Here is a 22,777-nt window from a genome sequence, read left to right as displayed (position 1 = left end):
CCTAACGCTGAAATTCATAATTATCTTGCCAAAATCTCATAATAAAAAGAATTGCCAAAATGAGTGTAATAACACAAGAAATGCATGCTAATCAGTGACTGGATTTGATAATGCAAAAAGATTATATTAAAATTAGACATTAAAATAATATGCATATATAAACTCTCAAGTTCTGAAGCTTTATTATTATTATTATTATGTTGCAAATGTTAATGATAATGATAATGATAATAATGGTAATAATAGTAATAATAGTAATAATAGTAATAATAATAATAATAATAATAATAATAATAATAATAATAATAATAATAATAATTTTGTTGCATATTTCCACTTAGAACATTGTTGTGTGACTGGCATTTTAGGTTAGTGTTAGGAGCATATAGCATAATGGAAAGGGGATATGTTTTGCCACTAACATATTTAACAAAATATTTGGGGTTCTAAAAGTAGGCAACAAGTAAATTCCAGTGCACTGTTGAATCTTTATACCACCAGGAGCAGAATTAGATTTTCTAATAGTTGTGTGCCTCCTATATGCAAAGAAAAAGGAAAAGTAATATCTTTTTGTCACTGTAATGTGCTGTGAAAAGTCAACAGTCAACCCTTTTTTTCATAGGGTTGAGCAGAATTAAAAGACAGGTACGTGTTTTGCAAATGGTTTTAGGACTCGACACTTTAGGAGGCACTTTGCAGTTGAAATCAATGGCAGAGTACCACTAGATGAACTTAGCAGGATGAATTAGCCATGACATAGTGGGAAATGTCTATCATTTTATGATAGATATTTCCAATGTCTAACATAAAACAACAACCAATATTCCTAAACTGGTGGCCCATTAAATACAAAAATGACAAAGACTGGCACCAGGGCTGTGAGGAAGTGTCAGAAAATCATTTGTTTTGCATCCAAAATAAAAATTTCAAGATCTCAGGCATTTGCTTAGAAGCATGAGGTGCACTCATAGATCATATGGTTTAATAGGTATCTTCATGCAAAATGAATGCAACTCATCTGCTCCAAGACTGCTTTTAATAGGATCCAAAGTTTAATTTGTGAAGAAAGATTGATAAATGGGAATTGGGAGATTTACTTTAACAGTATGCTCCTGAAACAAAATACTAATGTAAACACACCTCAGCAGTACAATATTCTTTGTCACGTGTACTGTCTTCTGAATTTTTATTCTTAGTATTATGGGCTTCCTGTTTCTTCTCTCTTCCTTCTTTGTGGTGTATACTTTTCTTCTGAACTCCCTGTGAGTTCAGTTGAAGCAGACTCAGATCACTTCCCAATTTCTCATCATGTGTCCATGGTTTACAGCCCCTTTTCTTCTGTAGCTCCTGCCATCCTCCTGACTTGGTTATGTCCATTCTGTATCACTCACTTTTACCCATAACCTCATTTTTCCATGGATGAATGGTATTCTTTCTCTTTCTCTGAGGAACAACTGAGGACTAGATTCTGCAACAGAATTATGACAGCTGAGGAGTTATTTTCACTAACTTGGTGAAAATAGACAATCTAAGTTATCTTCTCACCTTCCTCTCAGTTATATCTGTGTGTCAGTCTGAAGAAAAGCTTGTGTATATCTATGGAAAAAAAAAAAGTTTAAAAAGACGAGTTCCAAAATGCCTGTGAAATTAATTGGTATTTTTCATTTTCATTATCATTTTCATTAATTGAAAATAAGTTTTATATTCTTACAGTGAAAACTGGCAGCCAAGAAGCAAATAATTACCATGTACATGTATATGTCATAATTATATCTGTATGTAGAGATAGATGCAGCAACGTGCCTCAGATATCTAAATATGTAGACTTCTATATAAAATATAATAATAAAAATCGATTAAAAAAAAATAGGAGTGCCAACAAAGGTTCTGTATTTGCATATAAATCACCAGATTGCCTGTTAAAATTATTGAAATGGTATATCTATCAAATGTCTCCTTTGTCCAAATAATGTATCTTATAAAATGAAATAATTTTCATATTTACATGTTTCAAATCTTACAGAAACTGCTCACATATCAATTGCTAAATTTGTGGAGGCATATAATGATCCCAGAAGTAAAAGCAATACAGTTTTGTGTACTTTTCATTTTTTCACAAATAATGAAATAAATAAATAAATAAATGTCTTGTAGTTTGCAAATGCAAATCAGTTTGCATTATTTTTGCATTTGTGTTAGAGGTTTCTAAATTATTCCTGAGAAAAAAAAAAAAAAAAAAAAATCACAGTCTTAACAAATGTCATGCCCCATCAAGAAGGAAAAAAGTACTGTTTTCTTCATTCTATTTTCTTAACAACTGAAAAAAAATTATATATATAGAAGGCAGTAATTAGTCACCTACTTCAGACCTAAATTATCTCTTCCTGTGAAATTAAAAGGGAAAAAGGGACAGGGGACAGTGTCATCCTTCTTGCTTATTAAAGTAATATTAAGAAAATTTAAAATAACTGGCTTGTCGTGATAAAAATCAGTAGGAATTTGACAGTGGTAAAAAGATGTATGCCACTGTGTCTCTCAAACAACTTTACTGTATCCTTCAAACAATCATTGAGATGAAAAAAATGTTTGAATTGTCCTGTGGTTAATTTCTCTGTTTTTGAGAAGAATAGAGATGGCAATAAAACTCTACAAGTTTCAGTGTTCAAACCTCTATAGAAGGCATCAAAAACGAGTAATTACAGGAGACACATAAAGATATGATCAGATCTTGAGTTCAAAACAGAAGAGTATGTATGGTCAGTTTAGTATAAAAGCACAAACTGGAATTTTTCATGTTTACCAACTCCTTCAGGATTACTTGCAGTCTCCATATTATTAAGCGTGACATTCCAGATCCATAAGAATTTATGGACACTGTTGAATTACTTAAAAATGCAGTGATCTTATTAATACAAACGGTCTGTGTTTTCTGTTTAGTGGCTGGTGTTATTTCTCACAAGGTGCTTATTGAAAATAGTTTTACATTTATTTTTCATTTTCTAGTAAGCTGCTGAGTGCCAAGGAAGTTGTTTGTAAACTATCTCTGCCAGTGCAGTCATTGAGATATTATTACCACCCCAAAGAGGGCTTTTTTTTTTTCTGTTTTCAATCCATGTCAGTCACTAGATAGATGGCAGCCATCTAGAGGAACAAACTGTCCTCTGCAGGAAAATCCTTTGCACACATGATCTAGATGGTGTGTTGGTAGCAGAAGCTGAAGAAGGCCAGGTTCCTAAAAGAGGTTCTAGCTGTTCTACATTCCAGAAATTAGTATGTTTGGTTTTCTTTATCTGTCTGTTGTAGGTCTGAGAGCTGCTGGCAGTGATTCCGTGTGTTCTTAGCATATGTTACTTCATATCCTACAGACTCAGTGAGAAAAGGTAAGTAACTTTATACTTACTGTTTACTGAAGCAATAATTTAGAGAGCTGTTGCAAATGAAACAACATATTTTATCTATGTGCATGTTCACTTGGTCATTTATCACAGAGGTCATCAGACCTCTTTGATTTTAAGTGTCTGATTTGGAAATCTAATGACACATCTGCAGTTAGATCAGAAGATTCCAGCAACCCTGATTAATGCTGCTCTCACACATTCTATTTTTGATAATGAAATTTTTAATTTGATTCATTTGAATCAAACTATTACTGACTTTCTGCTAAATTAATGGTGCAAAATCTACAGTCTAGGGAGAGTACAACATTTTTTCAATAGCATATTATAACAGAGAAAAGATAGGCATTAAAGTCTCACAAACCAATCCCATGAGCTACTGTTGTCCAGCAGCTCTCTCACTCTCTCACTGGTCACTGCTCCTTGAGTGCCTTCATAGCCTTTTCTTGCAGTTGGCAGCTCTTCTGCAAACTGAGTGAGGAGCTTGTGGTTCTCTCTGTGTCCTGGGAAAAGCTGGTAGCACAATGTTCCTCTATCCCTACTTCCTCATTGTCCTTTGCTGAGAAAAGAAAAAAATTGCTGGTAAACAGCAATCAATTACTATTCTTTGTTTCTTGATCCCACATTCAGCTTAGAGGGACCTCTAATAAATGCAAACACCAATTTTGATGGTGAAAGAGCAAATGGTTACTGGAATACAGCCTGTTCCTGGGGTCTTCCTTTTCCATGCCTCAACATCAGAAAAGTGAAAAGAAAAGTAGATTTGGAGCATAATCCTCCTCTGTTGGACCCTACATAAGAGGATGGTACTCCAGACAGGACCTGTACATTGCTTCTTTCATTATTACCTCTTTATTGAGTCTGGTACATTGCCTTGCTTGGAATAAAGTGATTTGAAAGCTTAGTTTTTCATTTCTTGACACAACTGCACATACAGCTTTGCTATATTATCTATCATTGATTGCAGCACTATTGCCTGGCAAATGTAGGGCATATTGGGATCTAATTTTTATACTTCTCAATACCCAGATGAGCACTATAGATTATGTTCAATGTATCTAAATCTATATGGTATAGCATTATGATACAATGTCTCTGTCAAAATTCCATTATAATCTCATCTGTACTGATTTCATTTGACTATTTCCTGTGAAAATGTATCCGTTGAGTACTTTTTTTCTGTTGACCTTCCACATAGAAATCCATCACACTGTTTAAACTTCATATCTTACCATATTATATCATATTGTATTTCTGCATGACACATTCATTTAGAAACAATGTGCATTTTATTCCTATTTATTTTAAACAGTTCTTCCTACAATTTCTTTGCTACTCCTTATAGACAGTCTTGAAAGCACAAACTCTATTAAAAATGCTTTTGTAATATCATCTTCTTTTCCTAAAATATACCAATTCCACCTTAGCTTCTGAAGTCAGATATCCAGTGACTGAAGTGCACTAAACAGTCATGCAACTTCTCTCAGATTGAATGTTGCCTTTACAAAATAACCACTAATGCAGGACATGAGAGTGTGGTCCTCAGTATTTGCAGTTTCTATGAGTTTTACCTTAAGGTCTTGTTTAATTTGATGTAATGTAATGACATTTTAGATCATATTAATGGTAACTACATTTATTTCCACAGATATGTGAAACAAGTCTCTTCACCAAGTGGGAGCCAGTAGCCACTTATACCATGAATTCTTGTCATACAAGGCTATCTGTTCCTGACACCTGTTAGTTTGCTCTGATGGGAGATATTTTATAAAAGGTTTAAGAAATATAAATGTTTTAGAAAGCTTTTTTATGGCCTGATGATGCAGCTTAATTTGAGAAATCTTGCTGGGAGAGAGGATGAAAGACTCTTGATTCAAGAGCAGTATAGGAAAAAAAAATGTTGATAATGAATAATAGCAATGATATAAATAGCAGAGTAACAGGACAACCTGGCTTCAAGCTGACATTTCCCACTAAGACATACACCATGTCAAACCACAACTCTTGGGCTGACATAAAGTACAGACATCCACACAGACTGAGGCATTTCAAGGATTATAAATATTGTTATGCAAATATTCCTCTAGTGGAACATTTTGGACACCTAAAACAGAGCAAGGAAAATGACAGATGAAAAAATTCTCTTTGAGATTAATACAGCATGGAATGGAACAAATCTGGTGACAAACATAACTGATGTGACAACAAAAAACATCTTGGTAACATCTGTATCTCTGAGGGAAGTATCTGATGAATTCATGGTAAAAGATATGGGATGACATGAAACTTGACTTGGGTAGAACAAAAAGTGTTACATCATACATCACAAGCTGAGAGAAGAAAAAGTAGTCTCTAGAAAAGATTATGATTATTATTCTTTTTAATAAAGCATAAATAAAGTTCACAATATTTTTTGTGCCATGTTTTTGGCTGTTGGAGAGAAACATAACTCTGCTCTCTAGTCTACGCTTGTATATTTCTGTTCTAGCTTTTCCTTTTTAATTAAACCTGGAATTTGGGGAAGGGGACTACTCTGAAATATTTGGATAAACTATAATCCCTGGAAAGAGGTAGTAGAGGAAGAACTGTTTATGCTTTCAGTATTTGATAGTCACACGTAGTAGGGAAAACAAAAAGATAACATTAATTAAATTTCTCATTTATGTAAGTGGGTATTTCAGAAATGACTAGAACTGGCTGGTAAGGTGTTGCTGTTTTTATGGGAAAGGGGCAGAAAAGGCAGTTGGGAAAATGTTCATATTATAAATATTTGTCAAATTTCAATTTAAATAAATAAATACATTGAATGTACCTGATGTATTAAAAGCTTATTTTACATTTCAGTTGTTGCAATACTAATGCATGTTCTCCTTAATTACTGCTTTGTCTCAGGGGCATATCAAGTCATTTGGCTTACAACAAAATTCTTTCTCTGATTTTATTTTATGACTGTCTTGCATCCATGTAATCTCTGAGTGTCTTGGGCTTCTATACCACAGTAAAATTTGGATAAACTAGTTTGTGTAGGACAGAAAAGACTATAAAAGCATAACTTCCTTAGGAAAACATAACTATTGGAAGACAGAGTGAGGGCCTTGGTGGCCACAGCTGAACACCAAACAAAATGGTTTGAATCAAAACTGCATCCCAAAGTGAAATCTTTTTTATTATGCTACAGCTCAAGCAAGATATTTAGACATTTCCAAATCCCTTCCTTTTCATTTGCATTCATGAAAGGTTGATACCTTACTTGTCAGTCTAATGTGAGATGCTGAGAAATATTCTTTAAATATTATGATATTAAATACATAATATCATAATTTCTAGTGGGATGAAAATCCCAGGTTTTACCAGCTGCTAATGGCCTCTGGAGAGATTCAGGTTGATGAGGTTTGTGATGTCAAACAGCTGTAGATGAAAATACGAGAAACAGTTGACAATAATTAAATACAGATGCAAAACTATAAATCTGAGACAAGCACATAATTGTCATGGTATTCTTTTGTATGATTTTTATGGATATTAAATATTATTAAATTATTTTTAAGTGTAAATAGGAACATACTAATCTGCAGATTTATATTTCAGACAGTAAAGAAAGAAAACAACACAATATTTAGTTAGCATGAACAAACTTCTGAAGCTTTTTTGTTTGTTTGTTTGTTTGTTTTTTAATGTGAAATTCATTAACTGGAGAAAAAAAAAAAAAAAAAAGTTATTTATTGAGTTCACCCAGCAATTTAAGGTGAACAATTCACAGAAATGACACAATTATAGCCTCTTTTCTTGTGTATAGATTATCTCAAAGCAAGCTGTGACATTTCAGAGATTACTTGTAACTAAACATATTTGCGGAACAATTCTAAATCTGCAGTTTATTTGCAAAAAAGCTTTATATACAAATTGAATATTCAAAATTCAAGCTGCTTGATTAGGTCAATAGGCACATGTTTCTCAGAATCTTGATTTTTCATATTAAAAATCTGATATGAATCATTCAGAATTTGCTTTTTGCAAATACTCTTCAATATTATACTTAAAATTCATCAGACCTTATTGTTAGTACCTCTATTCAACAGAATAATTACAGAAAGCAAACAATGTCCAGCCAACGTTGCTAAAATATCTATGTACCTTTCCACTGAAGGGAAACCTGGCTGATAAAAGAAATTTAATAGCATAAAAGAAAAAAATATATATTTGCTTACTCAACTTTAAAAGGAAGAATGATATTGGCATACCTGCAAATATGTATTTTCTCTAAATATATATGAGTAACTTATATTGCTACTCCTACATATTTTTTCTTAAAAAAAAATAGCAATTTATCTGAATTTTAAATACAAGTAAAGTATATTTACTTGCAGAGGTTAAAAGCATAACATTTTCTGAATTATTTTGAACCTTAGTTCAGAAGGTAACATTTTTCAGCTGCTAAGCTATACACCACTATGGGAAGCTGCTTACCTAAGCTTTTTTTCAGTGCTATAGAAAATACTAAAACAACAATTAAACTATTACTTCAATGGGAGTTGCAGTGCATACAGGTAATAAATATATGGAGCTTATTCTCTTATATCTTCATAGGCAGAGTTTTTTTCCTTTTACTGGTAGGCTTATAGAACTACAAAGGCCATGAAAACCCAAAGCTAACTTAAAAGTGCAACCTCTGTTACTTTAATATTTCTGTACTGTGTATCAAGGCATCATTTACATTAGATAATGAAGAGGAGATGGGGCAGAAAACATACCTCCGAAAGACTTTCTAAAAAAAAAAAAAAAAAGATGAACAAGTAGTTCTTCGCACAAAGCATTAGAAAATACCGTGATATTTTATTATTAAAAATGCTGCTGAAAAGTTTATACATATGTGTCCAGCCATATATATCTTCTATCATTACTTAAGGCAAAAAAAATAAAACAAAACAAAAAAAAAAAAAGTAGCAAAACAATAACAGAAGAAACAATTAAACCCTGCGTGCCTCTTAAGGTCAAGAATATAAGACTGGGAAAGTACTTTCATTTTTCTTTTACAGTTTGTAAAGTATATTTTGTTATCATTATTATAGAATTCTATGAAGACCCTATAAATCTGTTCCCTCTATAAATCATACATCATTCCAGATGTATTAAATTATTAAATCAACTTGATTATAATTACTTTTAAAAGCTAAAATCATTCACTTACAGGAACTTTTTTTTTTTTTTTTACCCAAATGTCACAAGCCTGACACAGTACTGTACATATTGCTAGCAGAAGACAATTGGAAGTACTAAACAAATACTGTAATTCACATTACAAACATACCCAACTGATTATGATGCCAAGCATCATTACCATTTTTCTTTTCATTTTTCTTTTTTTTTTTCTTTTTTTTCTTTTTTTCACCTTTTTATTTTTTTTATTTTATTTTATTTTATTTTTATTTTCTTAAGAGTTACGAGCTGCTGCATCTTGGCTGAGGCATTACATAGGTGGTGGAAAAGGCCTGGTATAGAGACAGCATTAATCAACATTATGTGATGGATCAGTGAAAAAGATGGTTTTCCATTTGCTACTACTTGTACTTTGGGCTTGTTGCTTCACCACATTCCAACCTACGTATCCAGGTCAGATGTACGGTGCATGATATATATAAGATATATATCATCCACATGTTGTGTTTTTATCATGTCATTAACTTTCTTTTTATCTCTTTTTTTTTTTCTTTCTTTCCTTCAGAATGTTTTACTGCTTGCTATGACAAGGAGTCATTCAGATGAATAGGCCTCGGTCTTCTATTTTTTTTTTTGTTGTTGAAGTGACTATTCCAAGATGTCTTATTAGGAAAAAAAAAAAAAAAAAAAAGTATAGAAAACAAAAAGAGGTACAAGGCATCCTGTGTTAGATTCTTATGGGACATATGATATTGATGCAGCTTAGTCATGAATTTATAATACAAAATACATCTGGGATAATCATGTTCGAGTGCAGACCAATTTTGTTCAAATATCTTTGGTTACAATCTCTTGATGCAGTAACGTTCTAAAATGCAAAGTGATCTTCATCTGTGAGAACTTATTTTTAGCTTTTCACATTCTAACCAGTTGTTTGAATCAAATTGCTAAATTTCTTGTTTGGTAGCTCTGCATGGATTTTAGTTTTCCAGTGAAGGAAGGGCAAAAGGGAATAATCAACTAAGAATTTTGCCTTCCTGATACTATCTGGAATTTTTGGTTACATTCAGTTGCAAGACATCTGATGAACTCTCTGCTTCTGTCTCCATAATATTCACCAACTATGTGATTGCTGTGTAACAAACAAGCAAAGTATTTTCTGATAGGTAGGTGCTCCTCTCAAGGACAAAGCCAGGTACAGGGCAGAGAAATTCTTTAAACCATGATAATTTCTGAACTCTTTATGAAAACTTTAAAAAACATCCAAGCCACCATTTCCCCACTTTCATTTCTTTTGTTGTTGTTTTGTTTTTGTGTTTGTTTGTTTAGTAAGAACAAGAAGGTGCTCTCCCAGCTGAGACCCCTCTGCAACTGCTGGTGAATATAGAATTAGTTTTCCTCAGAAAAAATTGACCAAAACATAAGCTTTCTTTGATATTGTCAGGGCACAAAACTCTTCCTAATGTACTACAATAACCGAGAACTACAAACTGGACTCTTTGTATATACATTATTGGATGTCTCTTGGTTCAGTTCAACAAGCTTATTATAGTAATGTGTTGTTTTGTTTTGTTTTGTTTTCATATATTTTTTTTTCCATTTTCCGATCCATTGCTATGTTGCAATTTAATAAAGGCTAACACAAAATTAAATTATATATATATATAAAAAAACTGTTTCAGAAAAAAAGCAACAATCTCCTATGAATACTTTAACATGCACTAGTGTAACCTGTAAGAGAAAATATGCAGGTCACACAGACAACTGTATCCTCTGCATGACACCATGGCCTCATATAAATGAAACATGTTAGAAAAACCGCATGATTTTTGTTTATCACTAGTAATTAAGAAGTAAATCCTCCTTTGGCCTGGAGGAAACAGAGGTGGTATGACTAATGTATATACACATAGGTCACAACTGAATGCACAATCTTTCTAAAAGCTCTTTTCAAACTGAAAACAACAATAAAAGCTTCTTTTTGTTGTTTTTAAACTCACAGCTATGTACATTTTTACAAAGTTTCTTTAAATATAGTTCAGGCTGGCAAATCATCTCTTTGCACAGAACTATACGTATTTTACTGCATAGTCAGTCCTCCTCTTTTTTTTTTTTTTTCATTTTTGTTTTTAATAATAAAATTCTATTTATTTCCCCCATCTGGATTACAGCTTCATATGCTGGGAAAAAGCCCATGGTGATGTCTTTGTTTTAACAAGGGCCATTCATGGTATGGCACATAAAGATTTTTTTTTATTATTTTATTTATTAAAAAAAAGAAAAAAAAAAAAAAAAAAAAAAAAAAAGAACAAACACCTGTACAGTCACTGGCTCTGTGTTCCAGAAGACTCTGCTTGTTACACTCAAAACACAATTTTAAGTGATTTCTTCTGGACTCAACTTTCAATTAAAGGGATTGAGATCTTAAAGCAGTATTGTAACAGCAATGTACACTTTTCACATTTCACAGGGTTTGTACTTGATCTTTAATATCAGAGAGTTCCAGTGGGAAGGATCAGTAAGAAAATAATGACCGTCCTTCTCTTTTACTTTTTTTTTTTTTTTTTTACTTTATATTTGGACAAGTTGTTCAATGGATGGTATTATAACTTTTTCTTCTTTTATTTATTTATTTTCTTTCTTCCAGGTGGCTTGTGAGGGTAAAGTGGAAGGGCTGAGCTATACCCTAGTGGTTGAATGTCCATGGGGCAAATTCGTACTGTTTTGTCCTCCACTGAACGTGTTGAAAGTATGCAAAGGCTGCATTCCTGTTAATGTATTTGGGATCATGGTTATGGTGTTGGGCGTCATGAGAGGGATGTCATCTGGGGACCTTCTCAAAGTGAGTGTATAGTCAGGTGGGCAGGTTAGTCTCAGCGTGTCATGGGCCTGCAGTGATTCACACTCATGGTCATGTTCCAGCTGTTTCATCTGCAAGGACATGATCTCTTCATTTTGTATGTGCGCAATATCATTGGTTGTGTTCCTCTGGGGACTAGGACGCCTGTGAGTCTCGTGGCGCCGCTTATCCTTCTTGTAATACAATGCAGCAAAAGCTAAGATATTGAGGAACAGCAAGGACGCCCCCACAGCAATGGTGACACTCAACTCTGTGGAGTAATCTCGCTTGTTTTCTATTAGTACTGTTGTATCCTCAGGAGCTGTTTTATGGGTGTCTTTGGAATGCTTGGGGTTGTTGGCAGGTGTCATTGCTGGGCGTTTGGTAGCTGGCCACAATTTACCAGGAGAACGTCGGGTAACATAAGGAAATGATGTCATGTCAGGAGGGGGGACTTTAGTTGTTGTGGAAACATACTGAAATATCTCATTCAGGTTGTGAAGGTGTGGCACAAGCTCCAACCAGAAAGCAACTTTTGTTGCTCGGTAGTGATCACGAACTCGGGGTTTCAGGCCAATATGGAGATAAAGTTGATCTTTAGGATTGTATTTGGACCAGGCTACTTCTTCAAAGCGGTTGGGTTTTGTGTGGATGAACTTTGTGTCTTGTGGAACAGGCTGGTTTGGATCTCTACAAAAATAAAAACAAGCAATATTACAGTTACTTAAAAATAGCAACAACAACTACAACAACAACAATAAAAACTTGTCTTTTAGTTAATCCTATCCTTATATCCTTATATCCTATACTTAACCTAAAAACAGAAGAAATACCTCCCAAATTTATAACAGATGCTAATATATAAACAAAATAATAATAATAAAAAAATACTTACTATACAGTGTACCTCAGACACACTAATATTTATTTACATGAAAACAGAAAAAGGAATGTGTTCAGCTCCCAAAAGTTCATCTGGAGTTCTGTGAGTCAGTCTCATACTCCAAAGCGGTCTTAGAGAGGTACTAATTATCTTCCCCCATAAAGTAAAGTAAAAGTGTACCTTCTCAAGATTTGACATGAACATTCTCATTTAAGGTACCACTACTTCCACTGCTGCAAGCAATAAATATAAGCATCTAATCTCTGTAGCAATGTTGGAAATCCATGTGACTATGAGAATTTATACCAGCTGTATATGACTTTAAAAACTTCAAAATGTGAAGTAGCAGGGCTAATACATGTAAACGGGTGCAATTTGTCTTTCTGTTCCTTTACTGAACTGTTAATATCCCTTTGTTCAGAGACCTACTCTTGGAAAAAGCTTTTGAAATATTTCTATGTTACAAATCATTCCATCGTTTGCATTAAGAGATAACTGTCTTGTGCTCAGTACTACTAAATATCTATACTTAGTGGATTTAGGACAGTGTGTCTTAATTTCATCCCAGCTTCTAGGGATAAGACTTATGTTAGCTGTCAACAAGTTTTATAGTACTTAAGTAGCAGTAGAGATAAGAGTGGCATGGTACAGTAGCACAGAGATAATTTAAAAGTTGTTAACCCAATACATTTAATTGAAATAATGCTTTTCCTATCTTTTTTTTTTTTTTTTTTTCTTTCTTTCTTTCAAAACATTTTAAAATAAAGGCAAATATATGTACTCAAAGGCATTTAAATATGGTTGGTGTACATGTATGTTTATAATTTTGTTAAACCGCACATAAATATGACTTTGTCTGGGCATGGACAAATACAGGATTTAAAATAACAATCACAGTGCAATACTTTGTTCTGCATGAGTTTGAATCTTCTATAGTAGCAAAGCATATTTTCTGAGATTTTGTGATAAATTATAATGATTCACTTTCTGCTCATTACTCTGAGAACCATCCATTCTCCTTTCCATTCCCATATGCATTATTATATTTCATGTGAAAATGATTTTAATATTTTCCTTTTATATTTTTCCTTTAATATTTCCTATAATTTTTCCTTCCATATTTTAGTATTTTGATTTTCTTCTAATATACTGTTATTGTTATACTGTCCTGGGAATACAAAGACTCACTGCTACAGATTTTAAAGCCCTCTTTTTTTTTTTTTTTCCTTTTTAGTTTCCTTTTCCTCTTGAGCATGATTGCCTAGTTTAGTGTTCCTTTGTTATTCATTAACTATTAGCTATTCCTTAACTATTCTTAGCATAACGTGCTAATTTGGGTTTAATAATCTTATGATTCCTGCATTCACCTGTTTACTTGAAAGAATTTATATTTTTTTTTGAAGAAGAAATTTATTTCTATAAATATTTAGTACTTTGTTTTACTATGTTTGTGGGCCTTCCCCCCCCCCCCCCCATACTACCCTGTATCAAATCTTTCCTATCTCAATAACATATAAATTAAGAATTCTAGAGCTGTGGCTATTTTTTAATTATTTTATATTATTTGTTGATATTTTACAGACTAAAAAATAAACAAAACCTGTAAATTCTGAAAAAAAAAAAATAGAATTTAGTTTCTTAGTAATTGTTCATCCTGGCTGAAACTAGAAGATTAATATCCATTTTCAAGCAGTGGGGGAATAGATTTTAATATGCTGTTAGTTTGAGGAATTGTATCACGCATTCCAGAGGGAAAGAAATGTATTTCTTCTGTTCTTAAAGAGCAGACTGAAGGATTTGGCAAATGTAGAGAGGAAAATATTTTTCCAGTACAATATATCTACCTTCAGGCTCAACACATAAATTCTAAAACAAACAAACGAAAAAATCAACAAGTTTATTAAAATGCAAAACATTTATTTATTTATTTATTTATTTTTGGTCAGAAACTCAAAATCCTGGAAGAGCTACAGCACAAAATCCCCCTTGTGTTCTCCTCACTTGCTGTTCTGATTCACAGCACAAAAGACTCTAGGAAGGATACTATAAAAGACATAAGCTAGCTCACACAAATACTTCATACACAGTAGTAGGAAATGAAGAAGCTGAGCAGTCCGGCTGACTGGACTAATCCTTTTCCCCTACTCCTTCCCCAGGTGGAAATGAAAGAGGGGATGGAGGAATCCTGGCCCTGTTGAAGGTAATGGAAAGTTTACCTTTGTTTACATTTAAAGTTCCAAAGTGTTTAGATTATTTTTAAATGGACCTATAAACATGACAGGAGATGATGATTTTAGCAAATAAAAATTTTTGAAATTAACATTCTCTTTTCCTACAGACTACAAAACATGTAAATAAACACCTCCATTTCCTTCCCTCTCTTCCATTCAGCATCTCTATGTCTTCTTTTTAACTGTATCTATTAGGAATAGCAAATTCTACTGCATCCTTCTTCAGCCATGAGAAAGAAGCCTCCTTCAAATGCAAGAGAGAAACTTACAGACACATGTGAATAATCCTGTATTTCAGAACTTGTTTACATGGCTGTGCATGGGCATATTGAAACAAGGCACAGGAAAAAAAAAAAAAAAAAAAAAAAAAAAAGGGGGGTGTCTGGGTGTCTGCTAGTCCTAAAGAAAGGTCATTGTTTTTCTTAGGGTATCAGAATGTTACTTTTGGCATCAAATCTAGAGTGATCACTTAATAACGGAACCGCTGAAATACTGTCACTGAATTTGGAGAATGTGTAGATTTATTTTTTTTTTTTCAAAAGAAAATTAAATGACTAAATGCAGTCCTAAAGAAAGAATCTACTAAAGAATGGATCTTAATTTTACAGACTTATAATGATTTACCAAAATTATACATTATAAGAAGATTTTTACTTTCCTTGGACCTTCTTCTATGCTCACTGGTGATAAAATCAGAAGGTTACAACTTCCAGTATGTTAAGTCTTTTCCTCGTGATGTTGCAAAGTTTATCTTCTTATAAATATTTTTCCAATACCCTACTATAAATACTTTTCCAGTATTGTAGACATAAAATATAGATGTAATCATTTCCATTATACAGTTACATGTTTGACAAAACATTCACTATTTTAATTACAGATTTAGTTTTTTCAGCTTCTAACTTCACTGGTGTTTATGGATATTCTTGAGGTTTAAATTCAAGAAGGCACAGAACAAAAGACTGCAGAAATATCCTCCTTTAATCTCCATTCAAATCATTACGATAGAAATATAATCTGACCAATATGTTTTCAGTTCTGAACTTCCTCAGTTAATGGATCTCATAATGGATAATGGTTCCCAATCCCACTAGTTGACAGTGTTTTATTTATTTATTATTTTATTTTATTTTATTTTATTTTAGTTATCCTATTGCTAGAACAAAATTGATACTTTCATTCATTTTGTTCTCTGATTATTTTCATCATTTACAGCATTCAGTTTAAACACATTCTCTATCAAAAAAAAAATGCCCCTATTATTAAATGCTTGTATGCAATATATATTGTGGTCTTTCTTGTCCTGTCTAAGGTATTTTTATTAATGTGCAGAATCACCTGATGTCACTTATGATGTCTCTCTCCCACTTTCAGTCTACACTGCTTTTGCTCAATTTAACATGTTGCCATTTATTTTCATTTAATTCAAACCTCATAGGCTACAAACATACATTCAAAGCATTGTTTTTTTCTCAAGCATAAATGTGTCTGCAATTAATGCTGACCGAAGAGTAACACACATTCCTATTCACAAGGTGAATTATTAGATGACCTGTAGGACAAATGAGGGAACTGAGTATTTCACACCTGGTGATATTGGCTCTGAAGAATGTCAAGAAATGTTAGGAAATTTTCTCTTATTCAGAATTCCACATGGCATGTTAAAATGCCTTTTATGTGCTTTTGCAAAGCATTGACCATTAGTCAGCATAATGGAACTGTTACATTAATGCATTTAAAGAGTTTCATTTTTTTTGGTGACATTCTCTGACTTCATCAGAGAGTAAAATGTCTCAACAATTAAACACTGGGCCTGTCTCTAAGACACTGAAAGGCCCATTCATAATCTATTTTCTTTCTTTTCTTTTAACTCCATATTAAACAAATAAACAAACATAACAAAACAAAAAACACAACCACCACCAACCAAAAAAATAACAAACTCTGTAGACCTTCTTCATGCTTACACTGATTTTTCAAGTTGTCACAATAATAACAGTGATGTAGCTACTCCTGCCTGAAGCACTGGTACAGGAGGTACACAAACATGGTTTTTTTTATTATTATTATTATTTATTTTATTTTATTTTTTAATTCCTTATCTCCTTTCCTCACTTATCACCAAGTCCCACTGTTGCATGTTCTCAGTCAGCTATTGTAAATATTGTAGAAAGCATACCATAAGTACTCTGTTTCATTTGACCAACAGACCCAAAATAAATGTTTATTTCTTCAGATAAAAACATCAAAAGAAATGCAACTCATAAAACAGTTCAGAGAGAATTTATTTGAAAACACATTTTAATCATTGGAGATCTTATTAGGTCTTCCTTTAGAAAGCTGAACTGAATATAAAATTTAGATATCTTTATTAACTCAGATAATAAAGAATCAATGGCAGGATATAACTCAGGAGTATTCTTCCAATTTAAAAATGAATCAAGGATATGTCTTTCCAACCTTTATCTTTCCCATCTCCAACACAGAGCTGGATGAATGAGGGCAAAAATAGAGTATTGTAACTACTCAAAAGAGGGTAATTTTTAGAAACCCAATAGATGCCTCAGAGAGCATGTTTTCATATCTACTGCATGAATCTTCAAATCCTTCTTCACAAGCATGTAGCTGGCAGATTATCTTTTAAGGGCTGACACACAACCCCTCACATTGTTCAGTCTCCCTATATCGATATATCTGTGAAGGATGTAACATGGCCCTAATATTTGAACATTTGCTGAACATTTGAGCATATAAAATTTCCATTATGGTAGGATAGTACTACTGGCAGCAGACTAAAGCTTTAAGTGCACCTCTTAATGAAACTCCCATGCTTAATTTTCCAAGTAGTGGAATGAAAAGCCACATATTCACATCATTTTTATATCCCAAAGGTAGTTTCTCATGCCTACTTTGTAACAAATTATTTCCCTATTTCTAACCATGCTAGAAACAATATTTTAAAAGGTTAAGATGACTGTGAATGTAAAAAACAAACAAACAAACAAAATAATAATATAATAAGAGCAAGGTAAAAAATGGAGGATTAGCAAAAGCATCTTCTAAGTATTCATTTTAAGCATGACTCATTTGCCATTAAAGTCACTTTAATTGTTGCCGCTTATTTGCTGATAACTGTCTTCAAAGTAAAACACAATAAAGCACTGTGTTTTGGGCTGTGCCTTTAACACCTAGTGTTTTTACAGGATTGACCTGCCCTCCAAACCTAGCTTTGACAGTTCATTAAACAACAGTGACAGCAGGTCAGTTAAAAGCCATTAAAATGATGCACTACCTGAGCCATAATTATACAATAAGTACCTCAATGTTGTCTCTGTGGGACAGTCATTGAGACTCAAAGAATCTCAAGAGACATTAAAATAATAATATAAAAAAATTGTCAATTTTAGTGTTTAAGGTCCACCTACAGGGGAAACATCAAACGGCAAAATCTGTCACTTAACAGATTTTTCATGTATTGCCATGGGTAAAAACAGAAATAATGTCCAGTTCAGGATAAGGGAAATTATTAATTTAAAATTATTAATTTAATAAAAGGTAGAAAAAAGAAAAAAAAAAAAAAAAAGAAAGAAAGAAAAAAAAGAAAAAAAAAAAGAAAAAGATAACCAACCCTTTATTTTTGAGAGTTGTAGGACCTCAAAGTACACCACATAGATTTCAGATTGCATGCGGTGTAGAGAGAAGAATGGTTTTTCCATATACACTCTTGATATACGGACAGCAGCCCCACAGAGAAGGATCTGGGGTTGTGGTTAATAGCAAACTGAAAATAAGCCAGCCCTGGCACCCAGGAGGGCCAACCGTATCCTAGGGTGCAACAAGCATGGCATTTCTAGTTGGCTGAGAGAAGTGACTGTCCTGCTCTACTCTATGCTGGTGCGGCCTCACCTCGAGTACTGAGTGCAGTTCTGGGCACCACAGTACAGAAAGGATGTGAAACTCTTGGAGAGTATCCAGAGAAGTGATACAAAGATGTTGAAGGGCCTAGAGGGGAAGACGTACGAGGAGTGGCTGAGGTCAGTTGGCCTTTTCAGCCTGGAAAAGAAGAAGCTGAGGGGGTACCTCATCGTGGTCTACAGCTTCCTCACGAGGGGGAGTGGAGGGGCAGGCACCGATCTATTCTCTTTAGTGACCAATGATAGAACCTGAGGGAATGGTGTCAAAATGTGACAGGGGAGGTTCAGGCTAGATATCAAGAAGAGATTCTTCACCGAGAACGTTGTCTCGCACTGGAACAGGTTCCCCAGGGATGTAGTCACAACACCAAGCCTGTTGGAGTTCAAGAAATGTTTGGACTATGCTCTTAGTCATACGGTCTGAAATTTTGGGTAGACCTGTGTGGTGCTGGGTGTTGGACACGATGATCCTTATAAGTCTCTTCTGACTTGGGATATTCTATGGTTCTATGATTCTATGATATATGTGCCCTGTTACTCTTGTTTTGAGGTGCTACAAGCTTCCCTTTACCATTGGTTACAGAGTTCCCTTTACAATTGGTTATATTGGTTTCCCTGTACCAGTGGTTACAGAGGAAATACAATCTTAAAATATTATTTTCCTACAAGTATTCTCCTGTATTATCCAGAATAATTAATATTATATTAGCTATTGCTAATATTTATATTGTTCATATAAACTAAGGGGAAAGAAAAAAACAAACAAACAAACAAAAAACCCACCTATCTTGGGTTGGTCTTTCCCCTTACCTGGGAAAAATGAATCTTTACATCTAGAGGTCTTTTAAAATAATGTATCTTTCTGTCTACAACATGGCAAGTTTGTAATGCTACATTTCTGTCTCTTCAACTATAGGGAGGCTTCAGAAATGATTCATGGCTCTCCTGAAGTACCTGCTATATTATGTAGGTGTAGTATGACCATGGATTCATAACTGGGTGATGGTATGTATAGCTTGCTGAAATTGGCTTTCATGTAGCAACAGCTGTAAACTGCTTATGACTACAAGTAATGGGACTGCAAGAAGCTCCTCAAAAATTGCTTAAATTCAACTTATTCTACATGGGACAATCATAAAGAAATTAAATATAACAGCGACACTGTGGAGATCTCCATACCAATTCCAAACACATCTATATGAAGTCCTCTACATATATGTGACACTCGATCCATACAAATAAAGACACAATGATGGTAAAATAGTCTTCCTGAGTGTGCAGTACAGCCAGCATGCAGCATTCTCTGTCCATAAACTAAGCTTTTGTGCTTAAGTTTGTCCAAACCAGTCATACAACTGATGACTTATTGTTTCCAAAAACATCTAAATATTCCACAGTTCATTCACTCATGTTGTAGCCCTGTGGAATTTCTGCATTTTAAAGTACCTGCTTGTCTAAAATGTAACACAACAAAAGCTTTCTTTTTCCTTGTAAAGTGACCTGAAGCTTGTGATTGTTTCTTACTCAATTCATGCTCAAGGTTTTTGTTCAGTCTGCAAAATCTCCCTCCCTTGAACATTGTTTGGATTCATTAAAGGCTGCTAGAGCTGAGTGTTTCACACTAGGCACCTCTGAATTTTTCTTATAGTGCTGCATACCATTCACTGCACTGCAGTAAAGCTGCAGTTTCCAGAGTCCAATCCTGCCATTAAACTTTCATTGGAAAGATTTACAGCCCCTTTGTGCCACAAGTGTCTTTGTTTTAACTGAGTACCGAAGACTCAAGGTTAACAAAAAAAGCCCTTGCTGTTCAAGTAAAACACTGCAATATTCTTTAGAGGAATGTTATAGAAAGCGGGCAGAAATTATTAATGGCACTCACAGATTAAGCTGCTTTGAGGGATCTTTCCTTGATGTTTACAACTGTATTTCAGCTAAACCTTGATGTGTCTATTTTGTAAGCAGAATTAATTTAAATGTTCAACCTTCTCATAGCAAAATTTATATCTGAGTCTTTTCTTAATCCTAGTGAAGTGCTTTGTGGCCATTACAGCCACCAGAGGGAAAGAAAAAATCTTTCCTATGTCTGTCTGATCCACTTCTTCCCTGAGCTTCTATTCCTATGAAGGTCGCTAAAAAAATAAAAATTAAATAATAATAATAATAATAATAATAACTTCTTTACTTTTGTAAGAGATAATTGCTATCTGTATGCCAGTTCCTTCAATTTCCTCTGATTTTTCAGTATCTAAGTGAGCTGTCTTTTTCCCTGAGATGTGTTTTTTACTAATAATTTTCCTATTTTTAAACCAAAAATACAGTGCTTTATTCTTCTCACTGAGCTACTGAAAAAAAAATAGTTTGAGGGAACACACTAATCAAAAATGTATTAAATATGAATAAGCCCCAGTTACATACTGTCTCATGCATACCAAATAGTGCTATAGTGCTATGGCACAATCAAGGTTTGAGGCCATTGCTACAGAATGTTGACTAGCTTAGTAGTATGTTATCAACCGAAAGGAATGCTGAAGGTCAGACTTACCCAGTTTTGGCGAAGTTCGTCCAATATGTCATAACTACGGCACTAAGCATGACATCATTCTTGGAAAAATTGCAATTGAAAAGTTCTGTTGGGCCAATCATAGGAATGCCAAACACATAAGGGACTTCATCACCATGAGCTGAATCAGCCCAACTTGGTTTCATTTCACTTTGGCAGTGGTGATAAAATGCATAGAAATATGTTGGAGATCCATACTGGGCATGAAGGTCAGCAGTGGCAACGGCAGGAGCAACCCACTGGTGGTCAGTAAAAAGAGCTACCAGGGTCTTCCGTCTTGTTTCAGGGTTTTCTTTGTCTGCCCAATCGGTGTACATGAATTTAATGGTCTCTCGCAGTGTATCTTTCCCTTCTGGATAACCATATAGATTGTCCACAAAATTGGAGACAGAAAAGTCAAAATCATTGGGGGAAACACCATCTTCATTGTCTACTATGCCATCCACAAATTTTAAGCCTTCCCCTTGATTCACACCCAGCATTATATCATAGTTAAGGAATTCTCCTTGCTCCATGAGAATCTGGGGGTCATCTGGAATCACGTCTCCATCTATCACAGGCCCAAAGGCAATGTGGTATGTGGCTGGAGTGATGGTCTGTTGAATGAGTTCTTTGTAGTTCTTATTTCGAAGGCATTCAACCAAATCAGTGGTATCCAGCATGTCACAGCCGACTTTATCTGCCAATATCCTAGTGTACTTGGCAGGCTGGTAGTTCACTGCCCAGCTGGACAGGGCTGTTCCACTCTGTATGATTGCCTTTTGGAACAAACCTGCAGGTGCAAATTGTTTAAATACAAACCAAGTTATATATTACAAAAACTAAACTAAACTAAACTAAACTAAAATAAAATAAAGTAAGGTAAAATAAAATAAAGTAAAATAAATAAAATAATCAGCATTCACTAAGAAAAGAATGTATTGATTATGCAATAACTAAAGGACGCATATTCTTATATTCCAATTCAGTTTCTATATGTTCTACTCACTGCTCCTTTTTAATAGTACATGTAATAGGCTACTAATTAAATTCTCTCTTGTTCTTGATGCTCACATACAGAAAACATGAAGGTTTCAGGTTACTGGTTCAAGAACAAAACTCATGTTTGTACTGCAGTTTTCTTGCATTTTTAATTCAAATGCTAGTCCCCTGGATTTAGCACAGTGGTAATCCCGTAAAAATTTCTTTAAAGGAATGGCAACTACAAGCAATCATATCCTCTTCACCATGTAAATGACTCTCATAAATGCACTCTTCAGTAGTTTAAAGGTCAAATGAAAATTACACACTCTCATTTCCTTCACAGAAGCTATGCATCATATAATTTGAAAAAATCTGCTCTGCTAAAATCAATTTAATAGGCTTGAACCTTCTCCTCTGACTTTTTTTTCATTACCACCTGAGAGGGTGTATATATATATATATATATATATATGTATACACACACACATAGTGTTAGTAATGCTTATATGGTGATTTAAAATGTTTGCATATTTTAGAAGAAAATAAGGCAAAATTGAATAGTTCTGGTTGTTTTATATTTTTATAATATTGAAAAGAAAAAAAAAAGACACAAGCTAAAGAGTTTCTTTGTGACACCAGAGCACTGCAGATCATGGAGCTTATTTCAGAATCAGACCCATCTTTTTCCAGGTAAGATAACTAAAATGGCCTATTGTATACTTAAACTAAAAAGCCTGAGCACCTTCTGCACATGGTTTCTACACTCAAGCTCTTGAAATACCGAAGACAGCAAGAGCTACAAAAATATTTGAAGACCTTCAAGCATTTACAG

The 22,777-nt window shown here is 33.8% G+C and overlaps 1 protein-coding gene across 3 annotated transcripts in view; it reads right to left on the bottom strand.

Moving 5' to 3' along the window:
• Window positions 1–11,102: 11,102 nt before the first annotated feature.
• Window positions 11,103–22,777, bottom strand: part of NLGN4X (neuroligin 4 X-linked) — a 189,689-nt gene continuing 178,014 nt past the window's right edge. For all 3 annotated transcript variants that reach the window (XM_032191110.1, XM_032191125.1, XM_032191117.1), the window contains 2 exons: window positions 20,965–21,754; window positions 11,103–12,081 (listed from right to left, as the gene is read on the bottom strand). In XM_032191110.1, the coding sequence (XP_032047001.1) occupies window positions 11,232–12,081; window positions 20,965–21,754 (1,640 nt within the window). In that variant the 3' untranslated portion in view covers window positions 11,103–11,231. The remainder of the gene's footprint in view (window positions 12,082–20,964; window positions 21,755–22,777) is intronic.

This window comes from Aythya fuligula, chromosome 1 (genome assembly GCF_009819795.1).
Source record: "Aythya fuligula isolate bAytFul2 chromosome 1, bAytFul2.pri, whole genome shotgun sequence".
NCBI classification, from domain to species: domain Eukaryota; kingdom Metazoa; phylum Chordata; class Aves; order Anseriformes; family Anatidae; genus Aythya; species Aythya fuligula.
The sequence above is the reverse complement of the archived record's forward strand: the minus strand, read 5'-3'. Positions and strand labels throughout refer to the sequence as shown.